The following is a 17,565-nucleotide window of genomic DNA, read 5'->3' as shown; positions in this document are numbered from 1 at the left end:
GAAAAGAACGCTGCCTAACCTACTTGTGGGTGGGTCTTTTACTCATGGTTTATGTTTATAAACCCTGTTTGTGGTGTTTCCCCAAATTAATGCCAAGTTACTTCCCTCCTTTCATTAAATGTTTATTTTCTATACTCTCACTCTGTGCTTGTGAGTGGGGAAGTATTGCCTCTCAGAGGCACCCAGGGGTGGTGTGTAATTTTCTCAGGTTATTGGGTGGGGGCTCGAGCTGGTTCTGTGGTGTATCAATGGAAAGGAACCCGTAGATATTGAACCTGGCCCTGGTTGCTGCTGGCTCCACCTGGCAGAAGGGTTACATAAGTTTCTTAAATGTCAATAAAAAAGGAGTACTTGTGGCACCTTAGAGACTAACAAATTTATTAGAGCATAAGCTTTCGTGAGCTACAGCTCACTTCATCGGATGCATTTGGTGGAAAAAACAGAGGAGAGATTTATATACACACACACAGAGAACATGAAACAATGGGTTTATCTGTCAGCCAGGGTGAGAAATTGCTAATTCATATCCAATCTTTCTAGTATTTTAGGCTTAGTTTGTGGTTTTGTTTATTTACTAGGTAATCAGCTTTGTTCTGTTTACTATAATTTATAACAACTTATGATCTTTTTGTAGTTAAAAAACTTGTATTTTTGCTTTATCTAAACCAGTGTGCCTTTGAGTGAAACGTCTGGGGAAAAGTCTCAGCTTGGCTAACACAGGCTTGTTGAATATCTTTCGCACATCAAGGGAAGAACAAACTATTTATGAGTTTACACTGTACAAATCCCTGTGCAGTGCAAGATGGTATAATTTTGGGTTTATACTTCAATGTGGGATGTGTGCCTGGGGAGCTGGGAAATTGACTGGCGTCTGCTGTTTGCACTCATGTAGCTCAGTTAGCCTACCTGCTTGTCACCATGAAAGGTTTTCCTCCTTCCCCCCCCTGCTGTTGGTGATGGCTTATCTTAAGTGATCACTCTCCTTACAGTGTGTATGATAAACCCATTGTTTCATGTTCTCTGTGTGTGTGTATATAAATCTCTCCTCTGTTTTTTCCACCAAATGCATCCGATGAAGTGAGCTGTAGCTCACGAAAGCTTATGCTCTAATAAATTTGTTAGTCTCTAAGGTGCCACAAGTACTCCTTTTCTTTTTGCGAATACAGACTAACACGGCTGCTACTCTGAAACCTTAAATGTCAATGTATTTATTCCTGAAGGCTGTTGCTTTATACTTTTTGAGAGGCTTCAGAGTCTTTGACTGCAGGGGTAATGGTTACATGCTTCATTTAGTGATCCTATAAGTCTGTACAGTAATTTACTATCACTTTCTTGGGATGTGGGGGGGAGTTCATCACAGCCTGAAATATTTTCAATGGGGAGCTTTGACTGGGTGTGCATACCACACACTTGACAAGAGAGGGTTAATCCCATGCTATGGGCGGCGGAAATCCCACCCCTCAGATCGTGCTGGGCATGCTCCAACTGCTGCCTCAGTATAAAAGGGAGCAGCCCAGCTCATTCTAGGTGGAATGCAGGAGGGGAAGGACCTTTGGCAAAGAGCCATTGCCTGTAGGACCCGAAGATCCTGAGTGTCAGACTGGAGGCCTATGGCCCCAGGGAATCATCCATGCTGATGAGCCCCGAGACCCGACACCCCAGGACTGCAGCTTCTGGAAGCAGGGTAGGAAGTGACCCAGAGAGAGTGCGTGAGTGGTAATGTCCCATCCAAGTGAGGTCAGTGTGTTTCAGTGGGATTCCCTGCTGACTCCATGGTGGACCATTCTGCCACTGTTAGGGCCCTGGGTGGGCCAGGGCCCCCCTACCCAGACCATCACACTCCCACCAGCCGGTAGTGGCTCCCCGGGTACTGGTCACTAGGCTGCACTGTCCTTTGTCTGTGGGCTGTTATATGGACTCAGGCTGCTAGGCTGCACTGCCCTGAACACAGGAGCTGTTGTAATTTACTCTGGCCCCTAGGCAGAACTGCCCTGTGTCCGTGGGCAGTTATATGGACTCTGGCCACTAGGCTGCACTACTCTGAATGCAAAGGCCTCTGTAATTGATTCTGGCCATTGGGCTACACTACGCTGACCCTAAGGCAGCCATATTGTCTCTGGCATCTGGGTCATGCTGCTTTCAGCCTAAAGACTGTCAGGTAGACTGTAACTGCAGTGGCACCACAACCCCACCATGCCCCAAATAAGGATGGGGTGTGCATACCACACAACACGGGCCCCACAAAATAAGTTTGAGATCCCCTGCCTTAAACACTGCTTTAGTTGAATTCAATAAGGAAACTACATTGGCTTTGTGACAGGATGTCACCCCCAGGGTGCAGTCTTGGAGCTATGGAAAACACTGCACCCCTTTAAGACACACAGCTGAGTTGGCCCTATTTTCACATGGCTTGGTTGGAGACACAGCCAGCCTCACCAGGCCCTGTTATCACCCAACACAACAGCATATGGCGCCACACATCCAAACTGAGCTACATGAGTGCAAACAGCAGACGCCAGTCAATTTCCCAGCTCCCCAGGCACACATCCCACATTGAAGTATAAACCCAAAATTATACCATCTTGCACTGCACAGGGATTTGTACAGTGTAAACTCATAAATAGTTTGTTCTTCCCTTGATGTGCGAAAGATATTCAACAAGCCTGTGTTAGCCAAGCTGAGACTTTTCCCCAGACGTTTCACTCAAAGGCACACTGGTTTAGATAAAGCAAAAATACAAGTTTTTTAACTACAAAAAGATCATAAGTTGTTATAAATTATAGTAAACAGAACAAAGCTGATTACCTAGTAAATAAACAAAACCACAAACTAAGCCTAAAATACTAGAAAGATTGGATATGAATTAGCAATTTCTCACCCTGGCTGATGCTACAAGCAATCCACCAGGTTTCCATACACAGGCTAGAAATCCTTTTAATCTTGGGACCAGCACTTCCCCCTCTGTTCAGTCTTTTTCTCAGATGTTTCCAGGAGTGTTCTTGTGTGGGGAGTGAGGCTCCTAGATGAGGCAACACCTCACTTTATATAGCTTTTCTATATGGTGGGAGCCCTTTGTTCCAAAGTTAGTTCCCGGCCCAGTTTGTGGAAAAATACAGGTACCAAAATGGAGGTCAGTGTCATGTGGTCCGGTCACATGCCTTTGCTGAGTCACAGCAGCCATTACTCATTGGCTGGATGAAAGGTTCACCAGAAGGTTTAGCTCTTCCATGTCCCATTGTCTTTGCTGATGGGCCATCAGCACTTTCTAGCTTCTTCATTGTTGTACCTGAAAGGCTAGCTGTGGGTGTTTTCCAGAGTAAGCACATTTGAAATACAGATACATAGTCAATATTCATAACTTCAGATACAAAAATGATACATGTATACAACTAGGATAATCAAATTCAGCAAATCATAACTTTTCCATAGACACCTGACAAGACACATCTTATAAAAAAAATGCATCATAATGATACAACTATGAAGAATATGAGGTGTAGTGTCACAGGCTTTGTCAAAGTTATTGGCCCAATGATTTACTAAGACAAAGTACATATGAAACCAAATTAATGGTTGTATTAATTATTTTGCTGGACACAGTGCTGCTTGGTAAATTTTCAACAATATCTGGAGTGGTGTCTTTGCTCTTCCAGTGACAGAGGCTGGATATTCCCAGCAATAATAACAGGGAATTGGGAGAGGGTTCAGAATCCACAGATGAGTATTTCTCCTCTGGTATTGTACACAGTCTATGATTAGAATCATTTTCTTTTGCAGCTATGTAGCAAAACCCTGCTTGAGTAAGAAAATTTCCTGTTATCTAGATGAGCAATAACTTTGGCATTATCAACCTTATAGTGCCCAGTTTTGCTTCCATTGAAGTCAAAGGTGAAACTTCCAATACAACCCATGTGTGTGCATGCAGATAGATCTAATGAAGAGTCATCAGTGAGTGAGGGTGTTTCCAATGGACTCCTGCAGGGATTGGTTCTTGACCCAATGCTATTTAATATTTTTCAATATGGAAGAAAATATAAAATAATTACAGAGAAAATATGCAGATGACACAAAGGTTGGCAGCGTGGTAAATAACGATGAGAACAGATCACAGATGCGGCGTGATCTGATTCATTTGTCAAACTATGCCAATCAAAACACATCTTTTAATGCAACCAAATGTATAGGCACAGATACCTATGTATATACTCATGAGAAATCAGTTTGGCTTATAAAAGCTTCATAGTGTATAAATTATGCATATCTGAAGCATAAATCGTTGATTGCTGTCATGCTGTTTTGTAAGTATAGCTTGAAGTAGAACTGTCCTTATGCATTACCAAATTAATAAACAGAGAGAATAAGAATAGCAACTGCCTGCACAGCCCATTATACTACAGCCCCATGCTATCTGGGGACTGGGGCCAGTTTTGACACAACGAACAGTTTTGGAATAAAGCTAGCATCAAGTTTTTGGGCATAGTCCTCAGCAACATCCTGTGCTCATTACTTGGGGGAGGAAGTATCACACTTCCAAACTTTTTTCCAAACCATTGTCTGGAAGTTCAATGGTTCTGATGGAGTGGTCTTTAATCACTAGGGCCTAAATCCTCAAAGGCATTGAGGCACCTATCTCCCATTGAAATTAAAGGAGTTAGGCACTTAAATGCCTTTGAGGACCTGCCTATGTGGATCCCAGTGCAAAATCAGGATTCCTTTCTGCCTCAGTTTATAAAATTTAAGATGATCTAGTGGTCTGAATACTTGACGGAGCACGAGGAATCCTCGAGTTCTAATCCTTCCTCTGAAATTAACTGCTTCTGTGGCCTTTAGCAACTCACGGACTCTGTTCCTTGGTTTCCCCCAGATGGAAAAGTCAGACAATTGTGTTTCACTTCGAATAGTTTTCAGAGTAGCAGCCGTGTTAGTCTGTATTCACAAAAAGAAAAGGAGTACTTGTGGCACCTTAGAGACTAACAAATTTATTAGAGCATAAGCTTTCGTGAGCTACAGCTCACTTCATCGGATGCATTTCCACCAAATGCATCCGATGAAGTGAGCTGTAGCTCACGAAAGCTTATGCTCTAATAAATTTGTTAGTCTCTAAGGTGCCACAAGTACTCCTTTTCTTTTTACTTCTAATAGTGTGAGGATTAATTCATTAATAACCCTTAATTACTTTGAAATCCATGAACAGAAGCCAAAGCATTCCAATGAAGTCAAAGGTGTAACAAAGTGACTAGTCAATGGTTGCTGTTAAGAAAAAAATTAAAATACTAATATAAACTTTTAAAGGCATATCAAAAAGTTATTGTATGACTTTTAATACTATTGATTTGCATCTCAGTAGCATCTATAAATGCCAACAAAGATGGCACCTAGCACAATTGGACCTTGGGATGTACACACAGTAGCAGACAGTTGCCACATTAAGGTGCTTAAACAATCTAAATAAATAGACAAAAAGTGAAAAGGTAAACAGTAGCACAGAGGGCGGAAGTGACTCACTCAAGATCATACAGCCGGTCAGCATCAGAGCTGGGAATATCACCCACTTCTCCTGAGTGCTTGGCCATGGCTTTACCCAGTAGACCATGCTGCTTTTCTAGTCATAGCTTTTTGCTTGTAATGAAATTAATCTGATTCCTAAACTTCACAACAAGAAAAGGGCTGACATGCTAAGCTAGTCCCAGGCAGGCTCCCTTACTCATCTGTAGTACATTGTTCCTGTGTGTTTTCACTGGTATTATCTGCTTCCATAATTGAAATAACGTTCTGGAGAAGTTACTCCAGGTGCTGATAGCTTTATGATTAATTTCAGTGGCAGCTTAGCCTCAGTTGTGTACAGTAGCAGGGAAGGGCTTCTGTACATTTTTCCCTTCCCCCTCCCCAACTCATCCATTGCTTCTGTGGAAATCTGCTCATGCAACCAGCAAGGAAACTCTGGGTAACTGAGTTCCCAACTCACCTGTGGCAGAAAATTCATCAGCGCAGTCTATAATATACTGGGTTTTTTTTAAATACAGTAAATATCCGCCAGAGGCCTGCTGGGCATACTGAATCCTGTGATATGTAAGGAAAACACAGATCAGATGAGAGCTGGGACAGAGTGATGTAGACTAGCCTGCTGAACATGCCTGGTGGGTTGTGTGATGGGGTATCTGTCCCACACTGGGCAAGTGAGGGGTTAAGAGGTCTAGGGAGGCTGCTGGGGGAAGTGACCAATAGGAGGAGGGCTGTGAAGCAGCCAATTTAGACCCAGCATGCCCATATAAGAAGAGCCCTGAAATCTGGCCCTGATTCTGGGGGGTGTATTTTGGTACCTTGATGTTAAAAGGTGCCTCATCCTCAACCTGGGTAAAGGACTGTCACAATCTCATATGCTGAGAATGTATAGCTCTCAGTCTCGGGAGGCCAGGAAAAGAATAAGGTAATTACATAAATTCTTGATAGCCTGAACTTTGTAAACTACATTAAAAATAATCACCCATCAAATTAAAGCTTCAGTTCATGAATTGAAACTCATTTTAATCTACATATGGTAAAGAAATTCAAAGTGATTCCTGGTGACCTTAGTATTATTCTTGTGTTAACAGTTTTCATGTTGCTTTCACTTCTAATTAATTTTCATTCATAGCATAATTTTCATTAGCTGTTGTAGTGATTTTTAAATAGAGGATACGATCAAACAAAATGAAAACTAACTCCCTGGGATACAATTTAACCTTGTAGTAAATTGTCTTGGTATAAGGATGACTCTAGACCTGAGGTTTGGGATTACCCAAGATGTGGTAAATTGCAAAATCCTTCATTTACCTGTGCTAATCTGTAGAAATCCAGGGCCACACAAGTAGGAGTTAAAAGCATGAGAGGTCCAAACAGCCAATGTCCACCCAGCAATCAGGACCAGTTGCCTATCAACCAGAGAGGAAAAAGGGCTGGAATGGCTGGTGGAGAGAGTTCTGGTGTGCAGCGTAGTGTAAGATGGTCTATCAATGCTGGAACTTTATTTTAAATTGTTTCATATCCTGGGGTAGGGGGAAGAACTCTATTTTGGAACTGCTGTTACACTTTGAAAATGAAATACTTACATTTTTTGGATAGGGTTTGTACCTGGGAAAGATAGGTTTTTGTATATGCTGGGGAGGGGCATTGGGCCCAATAACAGCAAAGGTGTTTTAAAATTCTTGCTTGCTGCTTGCTACACTAAACTGTGAGGGCCTGTGGCATTTTTTTTAAAAAAATGGTTAAAATGTATATTGAGCACCCATAAAAACAGCTAATTTCTCAAGTTTTAAATAGTTAAACATTTTATTTTACTTTTCTCCTTCCCTGTAGTTTTATAGTCTTTTATAGGGGAAACTCCTTTGCTTAACAATCTTTGCTATTTAATGCCATCCAATGTGAAATGTTCTTATTGAGGGGTGAGGGTGGAATTGACTATTAATAGCATTGGGTTGTTCTTCTTGTTGTTACTGATGTCTCAGATCCTTTTTAAGACTTGGAGAGGGAGAGAAAATGCATCTTCTGTGCATCTCTCTTATACAGAACCTCTCTTACAACTTAGCTGCTGGAAAAAATTACAGGGAAAGCATGGTATCTGATTAGACACTCTTAACGTTTGGCAAACTTCTAGCAGTTGGACTAAAAGCATTGTTTATAAATTGTCTTTCTGGCCACAGTGCTGAAAAAGGTGGCTTTGTCTTGGCTAGCTAATCCAGAAGGCAAGAGAAAGGTAGGAAAGAAAAGAAACAAGACAGGGAAGGGGAAATGACAAATTAGGTAGATGGTGACTGCAGAAACCTCAAGTTCACACTGAAGCTGTAACTTTGTGTAGCTTGTGGTACCATCTGGTTCCCTATCCTTGCCTGGTCTGGCCAGAACACTGTTCAGCATTAAGAGAACAAAGGGCCAGAGCCGTGATAGTAGATTTGAGAGTCCTGGGAGATGAAGGAGAGGCTGACATCCATGATGGTATGGTTTGCACCCTCTCCTGCAAGCTGGGTCATTCAGCAACCTAGCTGTTACCAAGTAACTTCCAGAAGGATGTGGCAACGTGGCCCCAATCAAAACGCACATCTGGTGATTCCAATTATAGCAACATCCTTCTGTGCTGATGCTGAGCACTATTTTGGCTGGTTGCTATAGCAATCTTATAACAACCTAAAGAACCTTGTTGGTTCTTTAAGCTTAAAGACCTCCAGTTTTCACCAGTCTGTCTTCCATTTTTGGTTATTTTCAAATGATGTTATTTAACAGTCTGAGTTAGATTCTGTTACTTATTACCTGCTTCAGACAATTGTGCATACAGGCTTTCTGCGCAACAGGGTCTGCTCGGGACCTGGGGCGGTTACCCTCAGATATTTATGGCACGGCTCTTGATGAATAAAATAAATTAAGAGTAGTTACTGCTGATTACCCTTGGCCTGAATCTGGCACCCTAAATTCTCAGATAATTTCCCATTACAGAGCACAAGAGCTACGTCTATAAAATATTCCCACGGTTTGATGCTCAGGGTTTCACAGTCATGCACATACAATAGGCATAGAGAGGACTGTGATCTTTTCAAGACATCACAGGGGCTCTTCGTTAAGCAGTGTGAGGGTGAGTAGAGTTTCCATTAAAACAAACTACTGCTGTAAATATACCTGCTTGCATATGCTGAATGAACTCTGACTGAAACTGGGAAACTGTATAGCTAGCTGGTGACTGACACTCCCTCTCCCATTAGTGCATATTCAGTGTTATTTATATTGATGAAGCACATGTAATACTTAGAGGTAAATGAAAAACAGAATTTCACCAAAAAATTGTCAAACTTTCAAAAGTCTCTCCCCTCTAATTATTATACCTATTAGAGTAGCAACTTGAGGCCTTGTAAAGGGTCAAAGGCCCATTCTTGGGAAAAACTCCTGCAAGATCTCAGAATTAGCATAAAGCTCATCACTTTCTCCTGGGGCACTTCTTTCCTTCATTAACCCTCATAATTTTTTATTTATATTTTTTTTAGTCCTCTGCAGTTTGCCTGAAGGGAGGAAGAAAGAACAGCTTGTGTCACATGCTAGTCATGTTGCTGAATGCACTATGGGAAAGTGCTTAGATACCATGGTGATGGGAGTAGTATATCGGCTAAAACAGAACAGAAAACAGAGAGGAGTCCAGATTCCCAACAGAAAATGCTGAGTCCAGATAAGCAACAAAGTAACTTTCATTTGATAAATGGATAAACATTGGGCTTCTCACAGATCTCATGGGGCTTTCCCAGACTGATCCAAGGAGCACTGCTGTTGCCAACTCTCATGATTTTGTCATGAGTCTCATAATAATTGTTTTGCTTAAAACCCCAGCTCCTGGAATCAAGTGGATATGTGATGATTTCAGCCTTCATTCTTAAAGAAAAAAACTTTCTAGCTCTGGTGGCTAGAAAGAAAACTTCAAAATGTGACCCAGTGCACCCTCATGGCTCAAAAAGGAGAAGGCAAATAAAAAAAATCACCAAATCTATTATTTTTTACATAATCTCATTATTTTAAAGCCAATCATGAGTTTTTTGGTAATCCTGACTCATGATTTTTGAACATTTGGGGTTGGCGGATACTGTGGGCCAAAAGTGCCACCTAATATTAACTCCTGCACTGATGCTCTCAGTGCTACTGCAGAAAATAGTCCAAGCTCAGGGAAACAATAGCGCTGATCCTCTCAAAGGACCCAGCCATTAACCTTTTGGGCTAATCTTAGCAAATTGCTTACTCCTTACTGAGAACTCTAGAGGCACCCAAGTACAGATGTAATGTGTGCACACACAAAGTGCAAAAAGGTGAGGATGCTCCTGGAGGGACTTCTGTGCTTTGTGCCACCATCTTCCCCCCTCCATCTGCTTCATGCCCCAGCTCTGCACTTGCCAGGGCAATTAGCATTTTTTTGTTTCCCTTCGCTTCCTGAAACTGGTGGCTGGACAATTATTCCCTTCAACAACAGACTGACTTCTGACAGGGCTGAGGGGGGCAGGCAGGTAGTCCTTAAATCCCGGGTCTGGCTAGCAGGCACCTACTTCTTTGCTTATTATCTGGGCATTTGGCCGCTCCAGAGCGTTAACCCCTAGACAGGCGGCAGAGTGCAGGTAGAGGGTCCAGGGGGAGCACCAGTCTCTCTCCCTGCCTTCCTAAACCACTTCCCTCTCTCCCATATACGTTCTCCCTCCCTCCCTCCTTCCTTTCTGCACCTCTGTCCCATCCCTACCCATCCAGCTCAGGCAGCGCACTCCCGGCGGCAGCTCCCACCGCTGTCCCCGCACCCGCTCAGCTCGCGCGTGCCGCGCCGCGGGCTGGAACGGCCGCGCGCCCGAGTCTGATAGGGCGAGAGAGACAGAGAGAGGGGACCGGAACCGGCCCGTGCGCCTGGGATTGGTTCCCTGGTCGCGCCCCGGCCCCGGGCTACCCAATGGGAGGGCGGGGTTTCAGAGGCGCTCTATATAAGCGGCTCCGACGGGCAGCACGCAGGGAGGTAAGCGGAGCCGGGGGCTGAAGGGGGGGGAGAGAGAGAGAGAGAGACTTGCCGCGGGATGAGGCTGACGCGTGGCTGCGACCGGAGGCGGCGCCTGCCCAGCCTGGGGCGGCTGCTGCTGCTGCTGCTGTGCAAGGCAAGGGCAAGGGCAAGGCAGGGTGTGCGGGGGCCGGAGCTGCGGGGGGCCGCAGGGTGCCCGCTGACTTGGTCCGTCTGTCTGCCCCGCAGGTGAGTGCCCAGCCGCCGCCGTGCCCCGCGCAGTGCGAGGGCCGCCAGTGCCCGGCAGCGCCGCCCCGCTGCGCCCCGGGAGTGCCCGCCGTGCTGGACGGCTGCGCCTGCTGCCTGGTGTGCGCCCGGCAGCGCGGGGAGAGCTGCTCCGAGCGGCAGCCCTGCGACCAGGGCAGCGGCCTCCACTGCGCCCGCAGCGCCGGGGCCGCGCGGGGCACCTGCATGGGTAAGTGCGGCTGCGGAGCCTGAGACCGGGTCTTGGGGCAGCTGCAGCGGGGCCCGCCTGAGAGCATCGCACCCGGAGCGGCTGCTCCCGGCGCCGGGCTGGGCGGTGCTCGGCCGGGATGCTTCGGGGCTAGGAGAAGGAGCGAGGGGCGGCAGCGCCTTGGGGTACCCCATGGGGGCAGAGCCTGTCACGCGGCTCGGTTCCCCACACACAGATGGAGGGGGGGGGGCCCTAACCTGGAGTACGTCACAGGGCGAAAGGCCATGGGGATGCTCAGGCAGCCAGGAAATCTGTTGGGCTTCCACCTGAGCTACGGAAATGTTGCTCCCTTCCTCCACCCCCATGTCTCTCTCTCTCTCTCTCTCTGTGACTTGCATTCCTGTTTGCTAACCCTATGCGCTACCATGGTACTGCCTACTTTAGATCCCCGCTTGGACACCTCTTCCTCAGGCATCCGATGAAGGGAGCTGTAGCTCACGAAGGCTTATGCTCAAATAAATTGGTTAGTCTCGAAGGTGCCACAAGTCCTCCTTTTTTCTTTTTTTGCGAATACAGACTAACACGGCGGCTACTCTGAAACCTCTTCCTCAGGGCTTCCTCTTCCTGGCCTCTCCTAGGGATTTCACCACCAAAGCGCTGGGGTAGCGGGTGTGGCAGACAAAGTGAGCTCCTCTAACGTGTAAATGAGGAGAAATCTTTCCCCTCAGAACGGCCGCATCTCATACCATCACTGTGCTCTGCTATAATAGAGTATGTTGTTCTTTTAATGAAGTGGAGCAAATAGTGGCCACCTGCGTGTAGTCTTGGTTTTACATGTAACTTCTGCACTTTTCCCTCTTTATACCAGTGCTTGAAGGAGACAACTGTGTATTTGACGGGGTTATTTATCAGAGTGGGGAGACGTTCCAGCCCAGCTGTAAATACCAGTGTGCCTGCAGAGATGGTCAGATTGGCTGTGTGCCCCGCTGTAACCTTGACCTACTGCTCCCTGGTCCTGATTGCCCTTTCCCAAGGAAAACTGAAGTCCCAGGAGAGTGCTGTGAGAAGTGGACTTGTGACCCTAAAGAGGAAGTGACTTTGCGCAGTTTTGCTATGGCTGGTGAGCTATTCAGACTAGCTTTTGCAGTCAAATTAACTCGGTAACGATTGTGTATTGGAAATGCCCACTTGGTTATCAAAACTAGACCTCCACTTCCAGTTCTTCTATAAGAAATGCATATAGAACATTCATTAAAGCCATCCAGAGTCACTAGTGACTATACGGAAAATAGGAATAAAAGTGGAATTGCAAAAGGCACTTAAAACACCCCCAAAGGAAACAAATGCATAGCCATTTTAAACTGTAATTAGCCTCTTAAAACAAAACCAGGGCCAGATCCTGCAAACGCTACCTACCAGGAACAGCAGTGCCCAATCACTAGTCCCGTAAGCACTACACCTGGTAGTGTGTGCAGAGGTGGGGCCAGCCTGAGAAATGATTTTATTATGGTAGTGCCTAAGGGCCAACCAAGAGGGACTCTCACTGTGCAAAGAGTAGCAAATGGCCCCTGTCCTGACAAGCTTGCTATCTAAATAGACATGGCAGAAGAGGGTGGGGGGAAAGACTAGAACACAAGCATAGAGAATGATGGGATGGTGGCAAACATGTGAGTTCTGATTCTTTTGGGGTGGGGGTTAGCTAGGAAGTGATATCCTGAAAGGAAGGGGGATGTAGAGTAGCTGTGGAGTGAAGCTAAGGTGTAGAGACTGGGAGGGAAAGGGTTGACGCAAACAACCAGTCAGTAGAGGGTAGAGAAAGTCTGGTCAAACCTCCAGAAAGGTCTCCGAGAACCAAAGGTCTCTGCTTTGACCGTATCCACTCCTACTTGCAGGAGACTTTGGATGGCTTTCTCTCTACAGTCTTCTCCCAAGGCCACAGGGAGGGGGAACCAACCACCTGTGGGCTTGTCTACACTTATGTTTTATAGCGCTCCAACTTGCTGGCTCAGGGGTGTGAAAAATCACCCCCCTGAGCGCAGCAAGTCTGAGCTCTTTAAAGCGCTAGTGTAGACAGGCTGCGAGCACTGGGAGCTGCACTCCCAGTGTTCGGAGCTAATCCCCTCATGGAGGTGGATTACCAGGAACACTGGGAGAGCTCTCTCCCGCATGACCACACTCGCACTTCAAAGTGCTGCTGCGGGAGCATTCCCGTGGCAGCACTTTTAATTTTCCAGTGTAGCCATGTCATCAGTCCTACTGCTCCCAGATCTACAGTCTTGCTGGTTTCTCTAGAAGACTAAGTAACATCAGATACTACAGAAATCACCTTGTCTATACTAGATGCTCTTCCTAAAACTTCTGTCCATTGCTAGTGGTAACAATGGTGGAAGATGTGGTATAGACATGGTAGTTAAAATGGCACCAGCTTCCAGCACCTGTGTATGTTTGAGCTCCCATAGCTACAGCTGTTAACAACAGCAGACAACATTAGGGGAAACTACTAGTGCAGATAAAGTCAGTCAGTCAGGATCTGAAAGAATCATCCCATGCCTCTTGTTGTCACTTAGCCTGGCAGGGAAACGAGGGAAGTCTTCAGCTCAGTTCTCCGGGAACCTGAGGAGCCTTTTTTAGAAAAATCAAGTATTAGTTGGATTTAAAAAAAAAAAAAAAGCAGCAGCTATGTAACATCCCCTCCCCCCACCTTCCCCCCCCCCCCCCAACCACCACCAGCACTCTTTCTGGAATTATGAATGTTTTTCCTTTTTAAAACTGTAGTTAAGCTTATCACTTCTTTGTAAAGTAAACCTGCAAATCTAGTGGTAAAAGGTAGGAGTTGGGGCCACTGCATACTGCTTTTCAGTGTGGCCTTGATCCAGTCACTTAACACTGCTGAACATCAGCTCACACATTTGAAAAAGGAAACCATATTTACTGGTTCTTGCCTGGCAGGAATGTTGAGCTCTAGTTACAGTTTAGAACATGCTCTCAAATATCTGAAAGGTACTGCATGATGTAAATACAAAATATTGCCACCCTCATCCTACTATTACTCATCATTTGCTTTTTGTTGATGACCGGTTGACTCCTGGACATTGTCAGTATTGGTCCTGGCCTCTTTCTCCCCTTGCCCCCTTGCCATTTTGCAACTGGAGATATCACTTGGAACATCTCCAGTTTTTTGGAGCCTTACTTTGCAAGAGGATAGTGGAATAACTTCTAGCAAGAGTTGTAGCAATGATGTAGCCTGTAGGTTTTCCGTGGGAACCAAGCCAAGCCCTCTTGACTGGCTCAGAAAATGAGTGTTCCAAGGTCACTTGGACTCGCTCTGGTTCTCTCCTATGATAAAAGAATATTCTTTCACCGTGTAACCATAAAGCTGTTAATACTTGTTTTATAGCTTAATACATGATAGTACAGTGTCATATCATCAGTCTTTGTAAGTACTTTGACTGACATCACTCTTTTTTTAATAATTGACAAGTTGGCTTTATAACCATAACCATAAAATCATCTAACTTACTTTCACTGCTGTTTACTACAGTTCAATAAGATGTAAGGATTGTTTTGAAATTATATTTCATACCTAAATTTTTGGTGACTAGTCTGACAAAAATTAAAAGATAAACCTCTTGGAAAACATAGTAATTCACACATGACTTGCAAATCAGCAATAAAATCCTCATCACAACTAGCAGTGATGGGAAAGTTGTTAGACTGGGCATGGAGACTGAATGACTCTCCCCTCCAGTTTAGGTTGGGATGCATGGAAAGGGCTAGTGTACCTACATTTCTGTACTCCTGACTGCACTAAGCAGTATCCATTTTGTTGATAAACAGAGGACTTCAGTCTCCAGGGCTGTCAAGTGAGCACCATTCAAACACCTAAATAACAAATCTCTAGTACTAAAAAGCACTCCAGTAATCCGCTTTAAAATTGTTAAATCCTATTTCAAAGTCATAAGTTTAGAGAATTTATTTTTGTCTGATTGTTCACTATTAATGAACTAGGTGGTGTTCAAATGGACTCTTACAGGAATCCATTATTTTTATTGTAATGGAGTATTTGGGGTTTTTTATTTATAGTGTATAGAAAAAAATCGACTCTTGGAATTGGTGTCTCTGACTCAAGTTCCAACTGTATTGAGCAGACAACAGAATGGAGTTCATGTTCCAAAAGCTGTGGAATGGGCTTTTCCACACGCATTACAAACAGGAATCCTCAGTGTGAGATAGTGAAGCAGACACGACTCTGCATGGTGCGACCTTGTGCGAGCGAACAGCTGATTGATAAGGTATGATCCCAAGCACTTGCTAGAGTGAGTTCTTTGTTGCCCTAACTTCTCCATCTTTTCAAATACAAAATATAATGCTGGCATTTCAAGTGCATTAAACAGACACACGAACAAGCAACAGTTTGCTTTTTCTAATGCATTACAGAAGTTTTATTTGTAGGGAGGTGCTGTCAGTCAACTATGTTCTGGCATCTGTATGTTTCATAGGATTTATTATAATTAGTAACTGTTTTAGTCTCTAAACTTCCTGGTGCCACTTTACTGACTTCAGAGGTGTTACACAAAGGTTTAATTTGGCCAAGGGTTTTGGATTTTTTTTCTTGGTACACTTAATTGTCAACAATGGGCCTTACCACAGAGTAAGTAGAGATGGCTTACCAGAGACTTGTGCAATACATGAATTAAGGGGCCTGGATCAAATTTCACAGAATAGTGAGAATAGTAATTCTGGCCAATTAGGGGGCCCTGGAAAAATGGGCACCCCTGCTCCGCCCACCCAGTGCTCCTGCTGAGCAAGTGGGTCAAGCCCCCATGCCCCGACCCCACTCCCCAGCAGGAGTGGCTGGGGGGGACTACAGGTGGAAGGAGTGGGGATGGGCCCCCATTTGCTCTGGCCCAGGGTCCCACAAAACACTAATCTGCCTCTGATAGTAATATATGTCCATTGAAGTAACTGGAGTCTGACTGCTATAGCAAAAGCGAAGAGACAAGAAACAGGCCCAAGGTTTCCAAACCCCATGGTAAACCTGCATGTTTCTAACTTTCTTCTGTTTTTCAGTCAGTTGTTAGTATACTAAACTGCCTGTATGACATGCATTTAATGACACTTCATCTTTTTCTTAGAAGGGGAAAAAGTGTGTCCGAACAAAGAAGTCATTGAAAGCTGTTCACTTTGAGTACAAGAACTGCACTAGTATACAGACATATAAACCCCGCTATTGTGGGTTCTGCACTGATGGACGATGCTGCACACCACACAACACCAAAACAATCCAGGTTGAATTCCAGTGTCCCCAGAGCAAAGTCCTCAAAAAGCCAATGATGCTGATCACTACCTGTGTCTGTCATAACAACTGTCCCCAGGACAATGTTTTCTTCCAGCTGTTAGAGCCAATGTTCAATGGGGTAAAGATATGAAACACTTAAACCAGGTTACTTTTTAAAAAACTTAATGTTTGAACAGTTTATATGAAACTTGCATTCATCTGATCATGGGTTAATATATCCAGTCTTTCTAAACTCATCACTTCTTCCTGTAGTCAAATAACTCATGCTATACTTCAGGGGAGGAAAAATAACGAAGAAAGTTCAGTGTTATGGAATATAGTTTCATCTTTAATGTAAAAATGCGTAAGCAAATGGTCAATTTCTCTCCTCCTTGGGAAATTTTGCCCTTGACCTCACTAGCAACAGGATCAGTGCCCTTTATCATGCATTTATTAAAAAATCCTCTTCCTGTTACTTTATGTAAAACTTGCATGTTCTCATCCTCTCAATTTCATAATGTACTAACTCTCTTTTTCTACATAACAGTTCATTATACTGAGAATCAGGGGACACATGTGACCCCAAAAATGCTAGAGAAGAGGTATAAGACACAAGGCAGATGAGAGAAACTTCACTAATCTCCAGATATTTAATGGCTTCATAAGGAGCCAAATCCAAATCCTGTTGAAGTTGACCATCTAATAATACCTAGTTCTTACAGCAATCTTCAAAGGAGGATTGGTATTCTTATCCCTGTTTACAGATGGGGAAACTGAGGCACAGGGCAGTGAAGTGACTTGCCCAAGGTCACCTAGTGCTCAAGCCAGGAATATGATCATGTCTAAATCACTATCCAGTTCTCTAGCCATTAGGCAACACTGCCTCCCAAGTGTTATTACAATGTTAGTCTACAAAAGTAAAAGGTTTGTAAATTACTTATAAGTATTGTTACTCTTTCTATAAAATGGAACACAATATATGTAAATAGAAACTGTATATATTGTAATGTATCTCTGTAAATGTCTAAGCACTGAGTAAATAAAACTGTGAGCTGAAACTTTTTCTTAAAGTTACTTTTGTTACTACCAAACTTTCAAAAAAGGAAAATGCTAAAAGTTGCAGTTAAAATCGGACCCCATTCTTGTGAGGTGCTTGTTACACCTCTAAATCTTAAGTCTCTATTGTCTGTCAGTGAGGTGATACAAATTCTCCATCTGGTCTAGGAACCAGTAAGGGGGTAGGTTTAGACTGTACCCACCTGACAGATCCACCTTTCTGAGCAGTTAACTGACATTGGGAAGGGACTGTGTAGCAAAGAAGTGATGGGGTTAGATATACGGTGTCATACGGGT

The 17,565-nt window shown here is 44.2% G+C and overlaps 1 protein-coding gene across 5 annotated transcripts; it reads left to right on the top strand.

Moving 5' to 3' along the window:
• Positions 1–1,526: 1,526 nt before the first annotated feature.
• CCN3 (cellular communication network factor 3) lies at positions 1,527–17,275 on the top strand. Of its 5 annotated transcripts, none has more exons than XM_038390598.2 (5): positions 1,527–1,737; positions 9,009–9,199; positions 11,803–12,054; positions 15,018–15,226; positions 16,070–17,275. In XM_038390598.2, the coding sequence occupies exons 2-5, from the start codon at positions 9,076–9,078 to the stop codon at positions 16,361–16,363; spliced, it is 879 nt and encodes a 292-aa protein (XP_038246526.1). In that variant the 5' UTR covers positions 1,527–1,737; positions 9,009–9,075; the 3' UTR covers positions 16,364–17,275. The 5 variants fall into 5 exon arrangements, with proteins under 5 accessions (XP_038246526.1, XP_038246525.1, XP_038246527.1 ...); XM_038390597.2 differs by having other exon boundaries at positions 1,552–1,684; XM_038390599.2 differs by lacking the exon at positions 1,527–1,737 and adding an exon at positions 6,330–6,427.
• Positions 17,276–17,565: the final 290 nt, after the last annotated feature.

This window comes from Dermochelys coriacea, chromosome 2 (genome assembly GCF_009764565.3).
Source record: "Dermochelys coriacea isolate rDerCor1 chromosome 2, rDerCor1.pri.v4, whole genome shotgun sequence".
In the NCBI taxonomy this organism is placed as follows: Eukaryota; Metazoa; Chordata; order Testudines; family Dermochelyidae; genus Dermochelys; species Dermochelys coriacea.
The sequence above is the reverse complement of the archived record's forward strand: the minus strand, read 5'-3'. Positions and strand labels throughout refer to the sequence as shown.